This window comes from Hippocampus bargibanti, linkage group LG12, assembly GCF_051943395.1.
Source record: "Hippocampus bargibanti isolate YZ-2025 linkage group LG12, ASM5194339v1, whole genome shotgun sequence".
In the NCBI taxonomy this organism is placed as follows: Eukaryota; Metazoa; Chordata; class Actinopteri; order Syngnathiformes; family Syngnathidae; genus Hippocampus; species Hippocampus bargibanti.
The window spans coordinates 2,575,505-2,594,614 of NC_142745.1; the positions used below are offsets into that span (position 1 = coordinate 2,575,505).

At 42.3% G+C, this 19,110-nt stretch overlaps 3 protein-coding genes across 4 annotated transcripts in view; all 3 read left to right on the forward strand.

The window, feature by feature from the left end:
• Nucleotides 1-599: 599 nt before the first annotated feature.
• tnks1bp1 (tankyrase 1 binding protein 1) lies at nucleotides 600-15,075 on the forward strand. 2 transcript variants are annotated; one of them, XM_089009607.1, is made up of 11 exons: nucleotides 600-809; nucleotides 3,254-4,057; nucleotides 5,657-6,745; nucleotides 6,848-8,729; nucleotides 10,586-10,698; nucleotides 11,046-11,145; nucleotides 12,341-12,488; nucleotides 12,578-12,696; nucleotides 13,231-13,400; nucleotides 13,492-13,582; nucleotides 14,360-15,075. In XM_089009607.1, exons 2-10 carry the CDS (start codon nucleotides 3,261-3,263, stop codon nucleotides 13,562-13,564), a joined length of 4,491 nt encoding a protein of 1,496 aa, XP_088865733.1. In that variant the 5' UTR covers nucleotides 600-809; nucleotides 3,254-3,260; the 3' UTR covers nucleotides 13,565-13,582; nucleotides 14,360-15,075. The 2 variants fall into 2 exon arrangements, with proteins under 2 accessions (XP_088865733.1, XP_088865732.1); XM_089009606.1 differs by having other exon boundaries at nucleotides 5,657-8,729.
• A 1,144-nt stretch (nucleotides 15,076-16,219) lies between these two features.
• Nucleotides 16,220-18,152, forward strand: crybb3 (crystallin, beta B3). The gene is made up of 6 exons (XM_089009608.1): nucleotides 16,220-16,415; nucleotides 16,886-16,964; nucleotides 17,044-17,159; nucleotides 17,257-17,389; nucleotides 17,466-17,608; nucleotides 17,725-18,152. Exons 2-6 carry the CDS (start codon nucleotides 16,890-16,892, stop codon nucleotides 18,011-18,013), a joined length of 756 nt encoding a protein of 251 aa, XP_088865734.1. The 5' UTR covers nucleotides 16,220-16,415; nucleotides 16,886-16,889; the 3' UTR covers nucleotides 18,014-18,152.
• A 713-nt stretch (nucleotides 18,153-18,865) lies between these two features.
• Nucleotides 18,866-19,110, forward strand: part of cita (citron rho-interacting serine/threonine kinase a) — a 35,598-nt gene continuing 35,353 nt past the window's right edge. Inside the window, exon 1 of the mRNA XM_089010479.1 lies at nucleotides 18,866-19,000. The gene's annotated coding sequence lies outside the window, so the exon portion shown is untranslated. The remainder of the gene's footprint in view (nucleotides 19,001-19,110) is intronic.

Consider the following 19,110-nt stretch of genomic DNA (forward strand, 5'->3'; position numbering starts at 1 on the left):
AGAAAATACTCTATATATTATCATTATCAACATTTCACCAAAGAAAAGTGTTTTAAAAATAGAATAGCACCCAAAAAGGTGTGTGATGCTGTTTAGTGATCAGTTGAACTTTTTTTTTAACACAAAGACACATGTCACTGATGAGCTATCATTAGCATTGATGTCCTGTGACTGTAAAGTGTCCTTGAAAGTTTTGAAAGGTGCTTATAAATGAAATGTATCATTATTATTTTCCCACGGGCTTCTCAAGTGGTCCTAAGGGGCGACCTGGAGCCCTCTGGCACCAATTGGTGACACCTGATCGAGCAACCTATATTACAGCCATTGAAAACAGCGCAACAGGGCATTTTAAATGTATTTTATTGTGGGCATCCTAAGGCACAACTGGAAAGAATCATGCTATCGAATAAGGATATCTAATGGTTTATCGATAAAGTGGAAGGGAATAGAAAGGTGCTAATTAGATTTAGCCATCTTTGTGGACAATATTTGAGAGAATTTGGTGTTCACGTCGCACTTAGTTTTATTTTGAAGGGCCAGTCAGCATTTTTATCCTCTCACCAATATGTGCAACTTAACATCTAAAACTGTGTGCCGTGTCGAGCTGAGCAGGGGTGTGGAGGAGGTCTGGGAGTGTTTTTTAGAGGCGTCCACACGTTGTGACGCCTCCTTAGTGGGAATGAGGAAAAAACAACGAGAAGTAGGACAGACGGTGGAGGATAACACCAAGTTATTTATATTTTCCGTTCCTAACTTCTTCCCACCTCCTTCCTTCTTTCCGATTGCATGAATGCGTGAAGACTAAAAAGGTAAATCAAACACGTTATTTAACATCGATAAGGGGCAGGTGCACGCCACGCACACCTTTGATATTTATTCTGTAATTGCGAATCGTGTGGAAATTTGCATGCCTTAAACGGCTGATTTCCTTGCAAAAAGTTCCACACTTTTTGATGACTTTCTCCAGTTCAGTGACCGAGAGGGTTGACCGTTGACGTGTCTATCTGTTACTTATTAACACGCTCATAAAACAGCCCGCGGTTAACGTCTTTTATACTGTATTATTCGTATTATTATTCCTAGTGAGGTCTTTAAGGGGTTTTAAGGGCGCTTTATCTACATTCTAAAGCAGGTGAGCAGCCCGTGAAAGGTGGGCAAGCCAAACAAAGATGACGAAGCAGAACGATTTCCCCGCTCCACCGATAAGCGTGTCGACATACACTGAATTTATTGATCACTTATCAAATGCAGGTTGACTTTCCCACGATCACCTGTCAGAGGGAGACATTGATTCAGAAAAATGGGTCGCAGCTTTTCATGTGATCGCTCAGATTCCCAAAAAAGAAAAAGGAAACGCGACAACCCACCCCCGTGCAAATAAAATAATCGACGTGAACGGTGGTATTTGAAATCGAACAAAGCTATGAATGTGTGATTTTTGTATTCACGAGGAAGAAACATTATTTCGCCTTTTTGGGTGGGGATCTGAGAGCACAATCGGTTCCAAAAGACTGACAGGTCAAACCAGATGCTGCAAACAATACCTGGGGAATTTGTAGTGACACATTTGGAAACGCCACTTTACACTCCGTGTAAACACACCGTCGCTCAGATGAAGAGTGCCTTCTATTGGCCAAAATGCTCCCATGGCTGTTCAGTTACTGATTTTCAAACCACCCCAGACATGTGGATCTCACAACAAACTGAAAATGTTCAATGCGGAAAGATGTATGAAAAGGTGGTTTCGCGTTTAGTTGATATCTTTAATATCCTTGCCCAACATGTACTTGTCGGCTCTTTGTTCTCACCCCAAAACAAGTTACTCGGCGATCAATTGTTTCTAACCAGCAAAGTTTTTGTTCCCTCAAATGTCATTGACATTTCTGCACACCAGTTGGACAATTTTGGCATAGTAGTAGAACAATTATTTATGGTACCGGTGAGGAAAAACCATGTATTGTGTTAAAAAAAACCTAATTTGTGCATAGTAATTAGTGCAAAACACTTGTAGTTAACTTATTGCACTCAACTCGTACTTGTAGTGTGCAGATGTCAACAAGTACCAAGTTGTGCCTCACTCGTAATGCTAGTTTTACTATGACTGTGCACAAAGATCACACAGTGATAGCTCGATACAATACAGTTGTTTGATCCTTCTGGGGTTTTTCTACTGATGTGCTGAATTGAACTTAAGCTATGTAATTGTGATATCGAATACACGTTCAAATGGCTTTCCATGAAATTGTGATCATAAATTGAACATCTTGAATCAATGGAGGCCTCAATAGATGTCGCTGCTTGGCAGCAACCAGTAGATGGCTCATTTGATGGCTAGTGTGCCCCCCCCCCCCCCCCCCAAAAAATGGGATGTAGAGGAAATCCGCCAGGAAGTACTGTCTGCCAAGTCTGTAGGAGCTCTTATAACAACTTCCTGATCTAATTGACCCTGCGTATGTGTCTGTTAGGCGCCAGTTTGGACAGCTATTTATTATACGCTACACCGTAAACGGCGCCAGAAGTTGCCGGGCTTAGCATTGTCGGACAAATATCTAGAGACTATTGTAGCATTAATTTCTAAGTGCTGACCTAAATTGTTGCTTAAATTCATCAACTTTATTTGACTGAGTACTTGCTCTGTCCTGACAATACAATACAATACAATACAATACAATACAATACAATACAATACAATACAATACAATACATATTGATTATTATAGCGCTTTAACAACAGCTGAAGACCAGCAACGGAAAAGGCTCAATCCCCTCTGAACATGCGTTTAGTTTTTGGCTAATAATGCCTGGTCAGCAGACCTGAGGCGTCGGGAAGGTATGTAGGGGTGGATGAGCTCGGAGAGGTAAGGAGGAGTGAGGCCATTTAAAGATTTGAAAACAAATAGTAAGATCTTGAAAATAACTCTAAAATGTATACTGAGCCTCTGAAGGGATGCCAGAGTAGAAGTTCCTGTATGTGCTTCCTCTTACGAGTACCAGTCACGATATGCAACCTCACAACTTCAACAAATATAAGTTCATCCTGCAATGGTATTGTGACTGAAGGACATGCATTTCCAACAGTTGAGTTATTTTAGTTGCGATTGGCCACTGACCAGTTCAAAGTCAGACAAATATTGGTTCCCCAAATATTGTCAGGTCGCACTCAACGGTAGCGGCGGTAGGCAGTAGAGAAAAATGATGGATTTGCAATTGGGATTTATTGCGATCAACCTTATCTTTTTTTTTTTCATTTTAGAAACCCAATGATGCAGAGCACAGTTGACACCCCGCAGGTCATAGATGTCTCAAAATCCAAGCCATCACTCCCCCCAAAGCCTCGACTTGCTCCCAAGCCTTTCTCTACACAGAAAAACACAATTCGCTCCATAAATGCACCGCAGGCTATTAACGTGTCCTTAAAGGACAAAGCTGGAAAACCCGTGGGTAAAACTCCCCCTAAACCCTTGACCAAACCGTCCACAAAACCCCCTCAGCAAAAATCCACGACTATCAACACAAAAGATCCCAAAAAACAAATCACAGCTGTTGCAGTGCAGAAAGAAGTTGCCAAAACGAATCGCAAGGCAGAGACGCAGGTGACAACTAAAACTAAACCGAACGATGTTGAAGAGAGTGAAGACAAATCTCCAGTGACCACCATCCAAAAACCTGAAGAACCACCGGACGACGATTCATCAAAAAACAATGAAGCTTTTCAGTGGGGCGGAACCAGGAAGCGCTTGTCCATGGAGCTCACCTCCAAGTTTAACTCTGGCGCTATGCCTCGACCCATTGACCGCGGCGGACCTCCATCTGTAAACAAAGGAAAAGAAAAAGCAATCCAGCCAAAGCCGAACGTACCAGAGCCAACGTCTGTCGAAAGTGATGAGACCAAACCGGTGGAAGAAAACAACGGAGGTGGCAGCATCAAACGGCGGATCAGCCTCCTGTTTGACTCTTCGTCAAAGCCGGAGGTTTCTGTGAAGAGAGTGCAGCCCGAGTTTGTCAACGAAACGGCTGGTGTCAAGGAGCGAATCAAAAACTGGACTCAGGAGACCAGGTCAGTACACCTTCTTCTCTCTGTGTTGTTATTATTTTTGGCAGCCGTGTTTCACATGGAATTGGGATGGATGATGGCATATTAGTGCATTCCTATGGCCGAGTGACCCAGTGGTTAGCACGTTGACCTCTCAGTGCAGAGGTCGAGCGTTCGATCCCAGCTTCGTGTGGAGTTTGCATGTCCTCCCCGTGCCTGCGTGGCTTTTCTCCGGGTACTCTGATTTCCTCCCACATTCCAAAAAATTACATGGCAGGCAGATTGAACACTCTAAAATGTCCCTAGGTGTGGTGGTGAGCGCAGATGGTCTCCATGTACCCTGTGATTGGCTTGCAACCAGTTCAAGGTGTCCCCCTCCTACTGCCCAAAGTCTGCTCCGATAGGCTGGTGCATCCATTTGTTTCAACCATAAGTTGTTTGATAAGTTTATCTCGACTAACCTCCCTAATGCTTGGGTGGAGAGGGGGCGGGGTGATAATCGTGTGCAGCTGGTCGTTCTCAAGGTTCCAGTACTTCCTGTTTTCCCTTCTATGTTGGATGCAGTGGAGAAGAAATTATTATTAAAACATTTTACTGTAGTACAGTAAAGTCTCGTTATATCGATATCGGATATATCGATAGTCCCGGTTATATCGATATTTTTTGGACTCCCTTGAATATCGATATAACGAGACTTTACTGTATTAAAATCAGGGCTGGATGATTTTAGTAAAAGATCCAATTGTGATTTTTCGGAGAAACAGTTGCACTGTTTTTTAAAGCTCAATGACTCCCAACGTTTTGGATCAGAAAAGTTTAATTTCAGTAAAAGTATTTTTTTTAACTTATTCACTGACAGACATGCAAAAATGTATCCACTCCAGTGCCACGGTTTTTGTCAATGTCACTTGAATTCCAGGACCCACAGAATATTTAGTTTTAGGACTACATAAACATTCAATGCAGCGTAAGAAACCTTCGACTCTCTTCTTAAAAAAAAAAAAAGTTAATTCCTAAATGATGTGGGTCTGGAGTTATATGAGCTTGAAATGAGGGCGGCTGTCCAAAATACAATGCAATATATACGCTTTAACGACAGCTGTAGCTGGAACAAAGCACTAACATGGGAACAATGGAAATTCTGCCCCCTTGCCAGAGGCCATGGCAAGCACTTTATCTGCACCCAAACACGACAAAACAAAAACCTGAAAAAAATTCAGGAATGGCGCTCTCCATCCTATTTTCAATTCGCGAATAAATTCGTGAATGGCAGTAAATGAGTTAAAAAAATAATTTAAACATTTGAAAGGCTCCCGCTCTGTTTTTTTTTTTCTTTTTTTTTTTACTAAGGCAAGCGTCATTTATCATGTTACTACTGAATAGAATTCCAGTCAGTGGTCCAGAGCACAATTTTTCAGTTTACAATGTGTAATTGTCTATATAAACATATGAACTATAAGCAACAGAGCGAACATCTTTCCATGTAAACAAGTCAAGTATTATTTGTCCCCATGTCGAAAACTGTCGCAAACTGTCGCAAACTGTCGCAAACTATGGCTAACTTTCTGAAAGCTAACCTGAGCGTTTACTTTTCAAATGAATACATCTCATTTTTCTCCCCAGCCCAGTGCCAACAACAGAGAAGACCACAAAATTGCCACCTGTTTCTGAAGCCGAGACCACGTCAGTGTCCAACACGAGTCAAAAACTGCACACGTCAGAGGAGTTGGAGCACAAGTCGTTATCAGAAGATGACGATGCTGATGATGATTCTTCCCCTCAAACGGTTCGAAGCCGAGACGCCGCCAAACGCCGTTCTGCCCAATTCGACGACGGTGAAACCGCTCTTGCTATGAGATCCAAAGCGGAGAGCATGTCAAAGGAACAAACGGCTCAAAGCAGCGAGGAAGAGGACATCGGCGAGGTGGAACAAATAAAACATTTGGAATTGGAAAAAAGGCAAAAAGCTGAGGACAGAGAAAAGCAAATCAGGAGGTTACAAGAGGAGAAAAGTCAAAAACAGGAGGAGGAGAAGAAGAGGAAGAAAGATGAAGCCAATCAGATGAGAGAAAAGGAGAGCAGGGCGGAGGCCGAAAAAGAAAGACTAAGGCTTCTGAAAAAAGAAGACGAGAGGCTGAAGGAAGAGGAGAGAAGGAGAGAGGAGGAGAAAGAAACATTGAGGCAAGAAGAGAAGCGCAGAAGGGATGAATCGTTGAGAGAAGAAGAGGAGAGAAAGCGAGTGGAGGAGGAGAAAGAAAGATTGAGGCTGAAAAGGGAAGAGGAGAAGCAGAGAAAAGAGGCCATGGAAAGAGAAAGGATGAAAGAAGAAGAAGAAGAAAGGAGAGCGGAGGAGCTGGAAAGGATGAAAGTGAAGAAGCTGGAGGAAGAGAAGCAAAGAAGGGAGGAACTGGAGAAGGAGAGGCTGAGAGAGGACGAGAAGGTAAGGGAAGAGATGCAAAGGTTGAGGCTGAAGAAGGAAGAAGAGGAGAGGCGGAGAAGGGAGGAACATGAGGAGGAAAAGCTGAGGGAGGAGGAGCGACGGCGGGATGAGAGAGAAAGAACGAGGCGGAAGAGGGAAGAGGAGGAGAAGCAAAGAAGGGAGGAATTGGAACAGGCTAGAGAAGAGGTGAGAAGAAGGGAGGAGAGACAAAGATTGAGGATGAAAAGAGAAGAAGAAGAGAGGCAGAGAAGGGAGGAGTTGGAGAGAGAAAGGTTGGAGGAGGAGGAGGTGAGAAGAAGGGAAGAGATAGAAAGATTGAGGATGAAAAGAGAAGAAGAAGAGAGGCAGAGAAGGGAGGAGTTGGAGAGAGAAAGGTTGGAGGAGGAGAGGAGAAGGGAAGAGATAGAAAGATTGAGGCGGGAGAGAGAAGAGGAGGCGCAGAGGAGGGAGGAGTTGGAGAGGGAAAGGCTGCGAGAGGAAAGAGAAAGAATGAGGCAGAAGAGAGAAGAAGAGGAGAGACGCAAAAGGGAGGAATTGGAGAAGGAAGAGGAGACAAGGAGGCAGGAGAGCGAAAGAATACGACTCAAGAAATTGGAGGAGGAGAAGCAACGCAAGGAGGAATTAGCCAAAGAAAGGCTCAGAGAAGAGGAGAGGAGGAGGGAAGAGATCGAAAGGACGAGGCTGATCAGGGAAGAAGAGGAGAGCAGGAGAAGGGAGCAACTGGAGAGGGAAAGGCTCAGGGAGGAGGAGCAGAGGCGAGAGGAGGAAGAGAGACTGAGGCAGAAGAAGCAAGAAGAGGAGACGCGCAGAAGGGAGGAATTGGAGAGGGAACGGTTGATGGAAGAGCAGAGAAGGAGGGAGGAGATCGAAAGATTGAGGCTAAGAAGGGAAGAGGAGGAGAGCAGGAGAAAGGAGCAACTGGAGAGGGAAAGGCTCAGGGAGGAGGAGCAAAGGCGAGAGGAGGAAGAGAGACTGAGGCAGAAGAAGCAAGAAGAGGAGACGCGCAGAAGGGAGGAATTGGAGAGGGAACGGTTGATGGAAGAGCAGAGAAGGAGGGAGGAGATCGAAAGATTGAGGCTAAGAAGGGAAGAGGAGGAGAAACTCAGAAGAAAGGAGCTGGAGAGGGCGCGGCTATGGGAGGAGGAAAAAAGGAGAGAGGAGACCGAACGGTTGAGGATGAGGAGGGAGGAAGAGGAGAGGCAGAGACTGATGGAAGAGGAGAGACGGCGAAGAGAAGAAGAAGAAGAGAGAAGGAGAGCGGAGATTGAAAGAATGAGAGTGAAAAGGTTGCAAGAGGAGAAGGAGAGAAGGGAGGAACTGGAGATGGAGAGGTTGAGAGAGGAGGAGAGGAGGAGGGAAGAGATGGAACGCTTGAGGCTCGAGAGGGAAGAAGACGAGAGACTCAGAAGAGAGGAATCGGAGAGGGAAAGGCTCAGGGAGGAGGAGAAACAGAGGGAGGAGATTGAAAGGTTGAGAGAGGAGGAGAGGGCCAGAAGGGAGGAATCGGAGAGGGACGAGATGGAACGAGCCAGACTGGCAATGGCCGAAGAGGAGAAACAGAGACGGATCCAATTTGAGAAGGAAAGACTGAAGGAGGAGGAAGAGCAGAGGAGGGACGAGATCCAAAGACTCAAGATGAAGATCGAACAAAACCAGAGGCGGAGTCGAGAAGATTTGGAGAAACTGGAGGAAGAGGAGCGACAGAGACAGGAGGGAAGGGAGCGAAGGAAACAGGAATCTCGGGTGGCGCAAGCGCTCAAGGAGGAGGAGAGCAGGACCAGACGCAAGATGGAGTTGAAAAGGCAACAACAAAGAGAAGAAGCGGAAAGATGGCGGGGCGAGGCTCAAAGGGACCTCCATGACAAAACCCAGCCAAGTTCAAGCACTCTTGCACAAAGCGGCCTCGTTTATGACAACTTCTCGGTCAGCGAGCGCAAACCCGTGGTGGACGTGGACGTTGCTCATTTTGAGGATTTTTCCGTCAAGCCGACCCGATGGGGGTCAGCCAAAAAAGTGGACGCGACCGCATGGGACGCGCCGATCGGCGTTCGGGGGGCTCTCGACGTTGCCGCTCGAGACGAAGTGAAAACGGAAGGGGTCTTTGAGCCCAAATCGACCTTCGGGCCGCCGGACGGCGAAGACGACCGCCGACAGCAAGAAGAGGAGGAGGCGCACGAGCGCGAGGAGCACCAGGAGCACGAGGAGCACGAGGAGCAGACGCCGCAGATCCAAGGAGGCAAACATTACAAGTATGAGGTAAATGCTCATTCCTTTGTTGGCCCTTCATGCCTTACTTACTTATTTATTTATTTATTTATGTATTTATTTATTTGGTTATTTAGTTAGTTTGTGAGCTAACCAGTTAGTTAGTTAGTTAGTTAGTTGGTGAGTGACTGAGTGCGCTAATGAGTGAGTTAATAAGTGAGTCAATGAGTTAGTTAGTTAGTTGTTTATGTATTTGTTTATTTATTTATAATTAAATAATTTAAGTGTTTATTTATGTAAACATTTGTTTATTTGTTAGTTAGTTGGTTAGTTAGTTAGTCAGTCAGATAGTTGGTTGTTAGTTAGTTAGTTAGTTAGTTAGTTAGTTTGTTCAAAGTCAAAGTCAGCTTTATTGTCAAATATGCTAATATGCATAAGTGTTTATGTAAACGTTTGTTTATTTGTTAGTTAGTTAGTTAGTTAGTTAGTTAGTTAGTTGTGTATTTTTTATTTATTTTTTTTATTTTTTTATAATTAAATACTTTAAGTGTTTATTTCTGTAAACGTTTGTTTAGTTAGTTAGTTAGTTAGTTAGTTAGTTAGTTACTTGTGTATTTTTTTATTTATTTGTTTATTTATTTATAATTAAATAATTTAAGTGTTTATTTATGTAAACGTTTAGTTAGTTAGTCAGATAGGTGGTTGGTTGGTTAGTTAGTTAGTTGGTTAGTTAGTTAGTTGATTAGTTAGTTGTGTATTTGTTTATTTATAATTAAATAATTTATTTGTTTATGTACTCGTTTGTTTATTTGTTTGTTTATTTTTCACCCAATAATCTATTCACACATGTATTTATTTATTTGTTTATTTGGGCAAAACAAACATGCAAATCAAACCTCTGAAGATGGAGGACAGTGATTCGCTGTGGCTACCCCTTGAAGGGAAAAGCCGAAAGGAAAAGAAGTTTATTTATTCATCCAATAATCTATTCACAAATTAATAAATACAATAATTAATTATTGTAATAGTAATAAGTAATAGGTATTTAGTTATTTTATAATTTGTTTGTTTGTTTACTTATGGACTCAACTTGTCCAGAGGCGTCGGTTGTCCTATAAAGCTTCCACGTGGTTCCAAGAAATCGCTATATTGTTCACTGCAAAGAAAGATCTTTTGAGAGTACAAAACAAGCAGAGACAGATCAGATCACCTGCTTGTTTGAACATGAATCTTTTTTTTGTTTTTTTTTGAAGAGAAACCTGTGGGCTTGGTTGCACTGATCTCTGTGGTTAGACAGTCTGTACTCGGTATGTGTGTCATTGTGATACTCCCTCGGTCTTTTCGCCTGTTTGCATGCTATAGCAAACAAGCCCTAACCTGACAACCTAATGTCAAATACATTGTAGAAGTCTTGATGCAACACACAACAATTCACCATCGCATTATTTATGTGTTTTCCTTCTAATTTCGCCATCAACACGAAGTTTTCAGACCAAACAAGGTCCCGCACAATGCATTGAGGTGATGCAAGGTATTATTTTCTCAGTTAGGGGCGTTCCTTCAGTGACGTAGGGTGAGAACTCAAAAACAAGACTTCCTGAATATTCAGTGTGAGTCTTAAAACGTAAAATATAGCTATATGCGGTGGAATCTTTGTAAAATACGCTCCGTAGAAGTCATTTGAAGCCATTTTACAAATTATGGACACAACTTGTTCGGAGACGTCGGTTGTCCTTTGAAAGACGCATGTTTGGTTTCTCCTGGCTTCTGCATCCCTATGTAGTTTCTGATCTTTGCTCCATGCATTGTTGATTTTTTTTTCTATTCACTTCTCGATTATATCATCATCATGTGACAAGTGCAGGTGACTTACTGTGTAAAAATATAAACTTGTTTTTTTTCTTTAGGATCCCGACAGCAGTTACCATACACGTAGACGCGGTGAAGAAACGGATGCTTTGATAGACTTGGAATCCGAGAGGCAGCACGCAGCCTATGATTGGAGGTCTCAAACTGACAGGTAGGATTTACATCTTGGCTGGTACAAGGGGACTTGTGTGTGAATGTCATAAACACTTGAAGTAAGTGTGATTGTTGGAGGCTGAGAAAGGAGCCGAACTACATTTTTGATGAAATGCACAGTTGCATTTAAATCCCAAAATTTTGCCTCTCGGTAGTATGTTGACCAGTGGCTGTTGGGGAAGCTCACAAAATGAGCCCCTGTACATTTGAGCTCTCGACGCCCTCTAGTGGTTTCAAGTAGTAATGAAATTGAGAAGAGTTTTTGATTTGAAAATCAACAACAACGCTATTGGGAGCCTTACTTATGTGTGTTTTTTTTTTGGGGGGGGGGACGGCTTTCCCAAGGACTGCTTTTCAACCAAGTGCAAGGTCTTTGACTGATCCATTCGTTGAGGTCTCTGACGATCTTGATTCAACTGAACTGTTGCCATCGCCTTTCCCTCAGGTTGGTATTGACTCTGTTTGCACACCTCAAACCATTCAAGAATCTGATTTACAAAAAGACATCAACTTTGAGTGTCCCGCTTTGCATATTCATACATTCTACTGATAATATTAAAGGACAACCGACGTCTCCGGACAAGTTGTGTCAATGATTTGTAAAATGTCTTCAAATGACTTCTACTGAGTGTATTTTACAAAGATTCCACGACATATAGCTATATTTTACGTTTTAAGACTTGCGCTGAATATTCCATAAGTCCTGTTTTTGAGTTGGTGACGAGTCCTCACCCTACGTCACTGAAGGAACGCCCCTGACCGAAAAAAGGACACATTGTAGCAGTCCTTCCATCACGTCAATGCATTTTGCTGTACTTTGGTCTGAAAACGTCGTGTAGTACCAAAAAGAGGCAGAAGAGGGCGACAAAGCTCCATGTAAGGAATTAATCAGCCTGTGGAAACGGGCTGATTAATTCCTTACACGGCTTTGTCGCCATGTTCTGCCTTTCTTGGGTGCGACATTTCCCACCCCTGATGCCTCAAAATGACACGGAATAAATTCTTTAATCGATTGCAAACATGTATGCTTTCTTCTTCAGAACTATTTGAATCATATTCATAACTGGATGAGTAACAAGAAAGCATCTTCTTCGAATTTGAAACCATTGTTTTGATTCTCGAGCAAGGCAAGACGTCTTGGCGTGATGTCACAAACTGGGGGCGGGACTTTCTGAAACTGCCCAATTCGCAGCTCAATTTTTTGCAGTTTTGGGAAACTTTAAGTCATTTTTATTGGTGTTTTGCATTTGACTAAAAATATCATACTGCGTGTTTTGGGTATTTTAGATGCTATAAAACGTTTTTCTGATGTCAGTTAGGAGACAAAAAAGTGACGTTGGTTGTCCTTTAAATGAATCAGGATAGGCATTAATCTGATTTGTTGAAATGAGGGAACAGTTTTCTCTGTTCATATTGGAAATTTAAATAATCCTCTTCCAGGTCCAGTTCTCGCTATTTTCATTCTTAACAGCCCAATAAAATTGGATGTTCCGAAGTTTTCCTCATTCCCTGCATTTTTTTCCCCCTGGAAAACTTCTGTTCATATTCAAACTGTAAAACTTGAGGTCCATTTGCCTTTAGATGATCCACCCTATACAGCTCATATCTATCGATGCAAAATTCTAAATCCCTTCGCACAGAGCTCCACCCCCCTCCTCGACACTCGTGCCCAGAGATCCAGGGCGGACTTGGGAAAGCGGCGCATCCGATCGCGCCCATCACGTTCCAGCCGTTCGCAACCATCTTCCTCCATCGAGACTCCGGATTGGAGGTCTTGTGACTCCACAGGTCATCTTTCATCTCATATTTCCATCCATGTATCATGGATGTTTGTTTTAAAATTGGGTTCACACGTATCAACTTTCTGGTGATTTCAGATGGAGCGCAAAGGGAGTCTGACTCAGAGGAGGAACAGCCAAAACCGAGGATCGCCCCTTCTCCTTCTGCCTCCAGAAAGGTCCCTGTGTTTCCCGGCGTTAGCCCGTTAACCCTCATTGTAAGATCAAAGATAGCTCATTTCGATGTTTTTGTTTTAGGATTGTTGTTCTGCATCGTTTTTGTTTATACTTACCAACTACAGGGTTACCCTGATGGGTTTAAAAATGACCTTTCCTTCTGCTTCATGGCTCTTCACAGTGTTAGAAGATGGTAGTAAAATCAGCAGGAACCAAGGTGTTGAACAAAAAAGATGATTTTAATTAATCTTGTAGATAGCAGGGACATTGTGAGGTCGGTTGAGGAAGGCCACAGAGAGAGAGAGAGAGAGAGATGGTGCGTGTTGGGAGAGCTTTTATAAAGACGGATAGGATGTGACGTCATGTAAAGGCGGGCAGGATCCGACATGTCAGGAAGTCCAAGAAAAACAAAATGATGCATAAGGAAAAGATGTTTAAAAATATTCGTATAGCGAATTGCCTTAACATTCCGATGTAAAAAATCGTATTTTTGTGACCCACTTTTGACCCAAAAATTGACAACTACTGGTGGAGCATCACAGTGTGATGGTACTAAACTCGACACACTCACTCAGGCTCAGATGAAAAAGAGAGCAGAAGGGCGAGAGGAGACTGAAGACGACAAGGAAAGTCCAAATGAGGAATTGGTGACACCTCCTTCCCCACTGCCCCGCCTTCCTCGCTCTGCTGCGCAGCTTGCCGGAGCCGCACGAGTACTTCCGTCCATAAGCTCCACAGATGGAGGGTAAGAATAGCATAAAACAAAAGATAAGTGCTTGGTAAATAAGTGTTGTGATCCTATACACACACACCAAATCTTTCTGTGTATCTCTCAGTGCGGTTTCTCCAGCTTGGCTGACAGAACTGAAGACCAAAAGGCGTATCAGTCAACACGAAGGGGAATGGTAGCAGAGCGACAGGTGGCAGGTAAGGACTATGAATCGGGAAAAAAAAAGTTGTTTATTCATCAATTAAAAAAAGTGTGGTGTGATTTACAAAAAGTGCACTTAGTAATGTCCATTTTTTTTGTTGAAAAGTCCATCTTGAAAATGGCTTTAACAGTAAATCTCCAACCAAATCCATTTCTTCTCCACCTTCAGACATTGTGGGTTGACAAAATTGCTATTAAATCAACAAAATATATTTGCTTAAGCAGCTCGCTACCGATAAAGTGTGCTAGCTCTGGCCAGTATGCTCTTGTCGCTAGTGGCTTGTGATCAGAGCAGAGCAAACTCTGACGTTGACCAGCGCCTTCAAGAAGGCGTTGCTACTACTTTCGGCTTGAAATCTGATTGGTTAGAGTAACAGTTTGATCGACACATTTGATGCAACAGGGCCCGTAGGACTGATTGCGAAGGCGTCCAGGTAGACTTCTGACCCGGGTAATAAATGATGGCTGAAATGTGATTGGTTAAATGCTTAAATATGAAAAGACTCATCTGGAAGCAGCGCAACAGGGGAAAAATAATGAAAGGAAACTGAAAGACATTTTGGATTTTTTTTTTTTTGTAGGAATTCATGGACAAAATCTAATTAACATAAGTCTGTGATTCAGATATTTTTAGGCCAGCAGAGAAGGCTTTGCAGGCCTTGATGGTCCGCCACTGGTAATTTGTCACCTTTGCATGGTGTTGTCCGTGTTTTAACAGAAATGTATGTGAATGTTAGTTATTCAATGTCTTCTCGGGACTGTGTTCCCCACAGGAATCACTGCGGAAGGACAGAATCCATCCATGTCAGATGTTTGTGCTGAGTGACACCTTAACCAGGTCTATATTTTGCACTTGAGTGCCTTATTTGTACATTTGAGTCAGATCTGAAATATGCAAAGCAGAACATAGGCCTTTTTTTTTTAAACGTAATGTCAGTCGTTGTAAACGATTTGCAAAGGCTATGTGATGTTTTATAGTCATGGCAAGTACATGTTTGAAGTTAATGCCTTAAAAAGTAAAAAAAAAAAGTGATTGTCAATGAAATGCAGAACATGCCATAAATGTAACTTTTTTTTTCATTTTTGTTTTTTGTTGTTGTTTGTCAGCTGTTATTGACCGCCTTAGAAAATTCAGTCACTCACACATTTTAGTCAATACAAACCACCCTTAGCCTTTAAGTTGAAAATAATTTGATATTTCCCGGTAAACATTTGCACTTTAAGAAATACGGTAAGTTTGCCTCAACACAGAAGTGATCAGACAATCAAATATACTGATGTTCAGAATACAATAAATTAATCCAAACACCTCACAATAACATCAGCAAGCTAAAGAGGAATGCTTTTATGCTACCGAACTGTATGAATATGTTTATCTACTTGAGATTTTTTTTTTATGTGCCTTTGTTTTCTAATGAAAAACAATGACCGTCGGTCATTTATTTACATTATGTTGCAATTTATTAAAAAGCTTTTCTATCAAATGTCATCGAGTGTGTACGGTTATTCGTGCCGTGTCAGAATCAGAATCAGAAAACCTTTATTCGACCCACAATGGGAAAATTTGCATGTGATGTGATGATTCAGCTGATTTAAAGGACAACCGACATCACTTTTTGGTTTCCTAACTGACATCAGAAAAACGTTTTATAGCATCTAAAATACCCAAAACATGCAGTATATTTTTAGTCAAATGCAAAACACCAATAAAAATGACTTAAAGTGTCCAAAAGCTGCCAAAAAATGAGCTGCGAATTGGGCATTTTTAGAAAGCCCCCCCCCCCAGTTCGTGACTTCACGCCAAGACGTCTTGCATTGCTCGAGAATCAAAACAATGGCTTCAGATTCAGAGAATATGCTTTCTTGTTACACATCCAGTTATGAATATGATTCAAATAGTTCTGAAGAGGAAAGCATACATGTTTGCAATCGATTAAAGAATTTATTCCATGCCATTTTGAGGCAACATTGGGGGGAAATGTATCACCAAAAAAAGAGGCGGAAAATGGCAACCAAGCTCGGTGTGAGGAATTAACATGGAGCTTTGTCGCCCTCTTCCGCCTCTTTTTTGGCGCTACACAAAGTTTTCAGACCAGCCAAATGCATTGACGTGATAGAAGGACTGCTACAATGTGTCCTTTTTTCGGTCAGGGGCGTTCCTTCAGTGACGTAACGTACGGACTCGTCACCAACTCGAAAACAAGACTTCCTGAATATTCAGCGCCAGTCTTAAAAGGTAAAATATAGCTATATGCGGTGGAATCTTTGTCAAATACACTCAGTAGAAGTCATTTGAAGCCATTTTACAAATTATGGACACAGCATTTCCGGAGACGTCGGTTGTCCTTTAAATGAATGCTTGCGACACAGGTTGGCACCGCATGTGAAGAGTTCGCATGCAAGTTGAAGAACCAGCCACGGGGCAGGCAGGCGTCTCTCACAAGGTTAGCATGGGTGTGGTCCATATTGCTGAGCGAGACACATGTACCTTCATTCTCTTGGCTTGCTGGCAGAGCATGTGCCCACGATAGGATCACGATCAGGATGGCAACAAGCTGGATCGCATTCGCCAGGGACAGAGGGCAAGCCTATTGAGAAGCAGTGTGATGGACACAATGGATGCGACAGACTTGCTGCATCAACAGGCTTTTTGCTGCTGTGGCCAGAAATAAACCATAAATACCACCCCCTGGCCTGTACCGACTGCTCGCCAGGCCTTCACACCCACCCACGCACCCTCACACTAAGACAGACCGACAAGGAAGGAAAAAGAACAACGCAAGACAGGGATATTGGCTTTTACCAGGTGCACTGACGCAAGCCATTCAGGTGAAAAAAAAATAGATGTGACCATGAAGAGCCTTATCAAGTTTGTTTTTGCGACTTTTTAACAAGGTCTGCCTTATCTGTGTCAAAATGCTTGCTGCAATACAGTATGTACTTTTGATGTGTAATTTGATTTTGCCCAGCTTCAAAAAAAAACAAAGCCTTTATCAACAATAATAAGCATATTGTAATTTTAAAAGGGACACCTCTTTGAATATGTCAATCAAAAACAATTGTGAAGGCAGACTTTTACGTTTGGATCTTCAAACGTTGAAGGTGCTGTTTTTGTAAATGTACTTAAAACACTTCTGTTTGGCTCTCAAAGGCAATTAAACCAGTTAAGATTCTACTCTGCAGACATAATTGTAAGCAAATTTAAAACAAGCCACATGGACTATGACGTTGTGTGTTGTACTGTTTGTCAACATTAGTAAAAACACATCAAATATTCCATCACGTTTCACCAAACTAAGGAAAATGACCGATCAACAAGGAAGCCCAGACCAGCTCCCTGCGGAGAAGAGCCAGGGAGGAGCTGGAGCCTCATATAAGGTACTTAAATGACACAAACTGAGTAAATATCACTTGCCAAAAAGGATTTGGTCCTTGATTTTAATATTTTGCGTCATAGTTGGCGGTTTTCGAGTTGGAGAACTTCCGTGGAAAGAAAGTGGAATTATCTGGCGACTGTAAAGACGTGCTGGAGAAGGCGCCGAAAGTTGGCTCCATTATTGTGGAATCTGGACCGTGAGTGATGCGTCTCCATTGAATAATTAAAAACCCCTCCAAACAAAAACAAAATGTGGGCAAATGTGTATACAGTATTTTCTCTCCTCTGTTCCAGATGGATTGGTTTTGAACATCCACAATTTGCAGGCGAGAAGTTTGTCTTGGAGAAGGGGGAGTATCCCCGCTGGAGTACTTGGACCAACTGCCCGAGTCACTACTGTCTGAGCTCTTTCAGGCCCCTAAAAGTGGTCTGTATTTATAACGCCCAATTCCCATGTCAACAAATACAACAGGAAATTCAAGTGAATATGTTTCTCTTTCCAGGACAGTGCAGATCACAAACTGCACCTGTTTGAGAATGCAGGTTTTGAGGGCAGGAAGATGGAGATTGTTGACGATGATGTTCCCAGTCTGTGGGCTTATGGTTTCCAGGATCGAGTTGCCAGTGCTAAGGCCATCAACGGCACGTAAGATCTAATCTCCTGCCTTTCCGGTTTTATCTGCATGGTTGAAATGCCAGTGTCATAGTTTGGTTTACCATTGGAGAGCTGTCATTCAGTCCGCTGTACTTTGTTTCTTTAAGGTGGGTGGGTTACATGTACCCGGGCTACAGAGGACGCCAGTATGTGTTTGAGCATGGAGAATTTAAACACTGGAATGACTGGGGAGCCGCTGCGCCTCAGATCCAGTCTGTCCGACGTGTGAGGGACATGCAGTGGCACAAGAGGGGGTGCTTCATTGCCACCACCCCTAGTCCTAACCCCAACCCTAAACCCAAACCCACTCCCACTCCTAACCCCAACCCAAATCCTGTTCCTAACCCTACTCCCATCCCCAAACCGTCTCCAAATACTAAATCACAAACCAACTAAACCAAAAACCACAACTCCAGCACCTCCTTACACTTCCTGGGACAAGCCAAAGCCATTGTGATATGACATTTACTCATTATTGGCATTTGTAAGGATGAAATACGCATTTGTGACTACAAATAAAAAAAAATTCCCAGACTGTTGATTGTCTATGTGGTATTTTATAGCTTCAGCTGTTGTTAAAGTGCTATATAAATCAATATATATTGTATTGTACAGTATTGCATTTATACACATACTTTATAATCAGTAACATAATGTCGTGAAGACATTTTTTGAGTTGTGGTACACATTTTAGTTAAGGAAAATGTCGTTACATGCACCTTTTGCTATCCCTAAAAAATGTATTTAATTCCTTTCATGATATTCTGCTTGTGTAGATATTTTAACAATAGTAAACAAGTTATGTTTTTGCACCTATTTACGGAATCTGGGTGATTTCTGCGAACAATGTCACATACACATTCGCACTTTCCTTTTTCCCCACATCACAGCACTTTCGGCCCAAAACTAAGCTTTGACTCGTCAAGCTTGAAATAGTCATTCTCTGTTTTGCAAAGACGTTAGATGTGTTAGATTGTCATATTTTTAAAATGTACTTTAAATACTGAGTTTTTTTATTTTAACTGCTTCGATAATGTTATGCTTTTTAGCTGATGAATGAACGCCAGTCAACCTGCTCAACGAATGGTCGAACAACATGATTGGTTGAAAGTATATGAGCACTGCCCACAAATACCAATCTAACCAATCAAATGTCAGTTTTACGTGGTGTTAGCCAATCACACGCTACCATACTGAAGTACCATTTGAACAGACGAGCGGGCAAGGCGCAAAATTTCAAAGTTCACCGGAAGCAATGAGAAACTAGAAGGAAACCACGGGGCGTTTTGTTTTGTGAAGTATATTTGTCGTATATTCGTAAAGGGACTACATGCATAGAAGTTCAATGAAGGGCACGGCGCTTTACGTTTTATGTCTATGAGGGTAAGTGAAGACGAAAGTCAAACTTGAATTCTGAGTTTGAGCTACTTTAAACTTAGCATGCTGTGTTTACAAATGTAACCCTCGTACGTTTTGCGCTATTCCTAATACAT

Excerpts from the sequence above, each read along its gene's own strand:
- tnks1bp1 (XM_089009606.1), top strand. The coding sequence starts at position 3,261 with ATGATGCAGAGCACAGTTGACACCCCGCAGGTCATAGATGTCTCAAAA. Across the intron at positions 8,730-10,585 it reads GCAAACATTACAAGTATGAG|GATCCCGACAGCAGTTACCA; the intron begins GTAAATGCTCAT and ends TTTTTTCTTTAG. Across the intron at positions 12,697-13,230 it reads TTAGCCCGTTAACCCTCATT|GCTCAGATGAAAAAGAGAGC; the intron begins GTAAGATCAAAG and ends ACACTCACTCAG.
- crybb3 (XM_089009608.1), top strand. The coding sequence starts at position 16,890 with ATGACCGATCAACAAGGAAGCCCAGACCAGCTCCCTGCGGAGAAGAGC. Across the intron at positions 17,160-17,256 it reads ATTATTGTGGAATCTGGACC|ATGGATTGGTTTTGAACATC; the intron begins GTGAGTGATGCG and ends CCTCTGTTCCAG. Across the intron at positions 17,390-17,465 it reads CTTTCAGGCCCCTAAAAGTG|GACAGTGCAGATCACAAACT; the intron begins GTCTGTATTTAT and ends TTCTCTTTCCAG.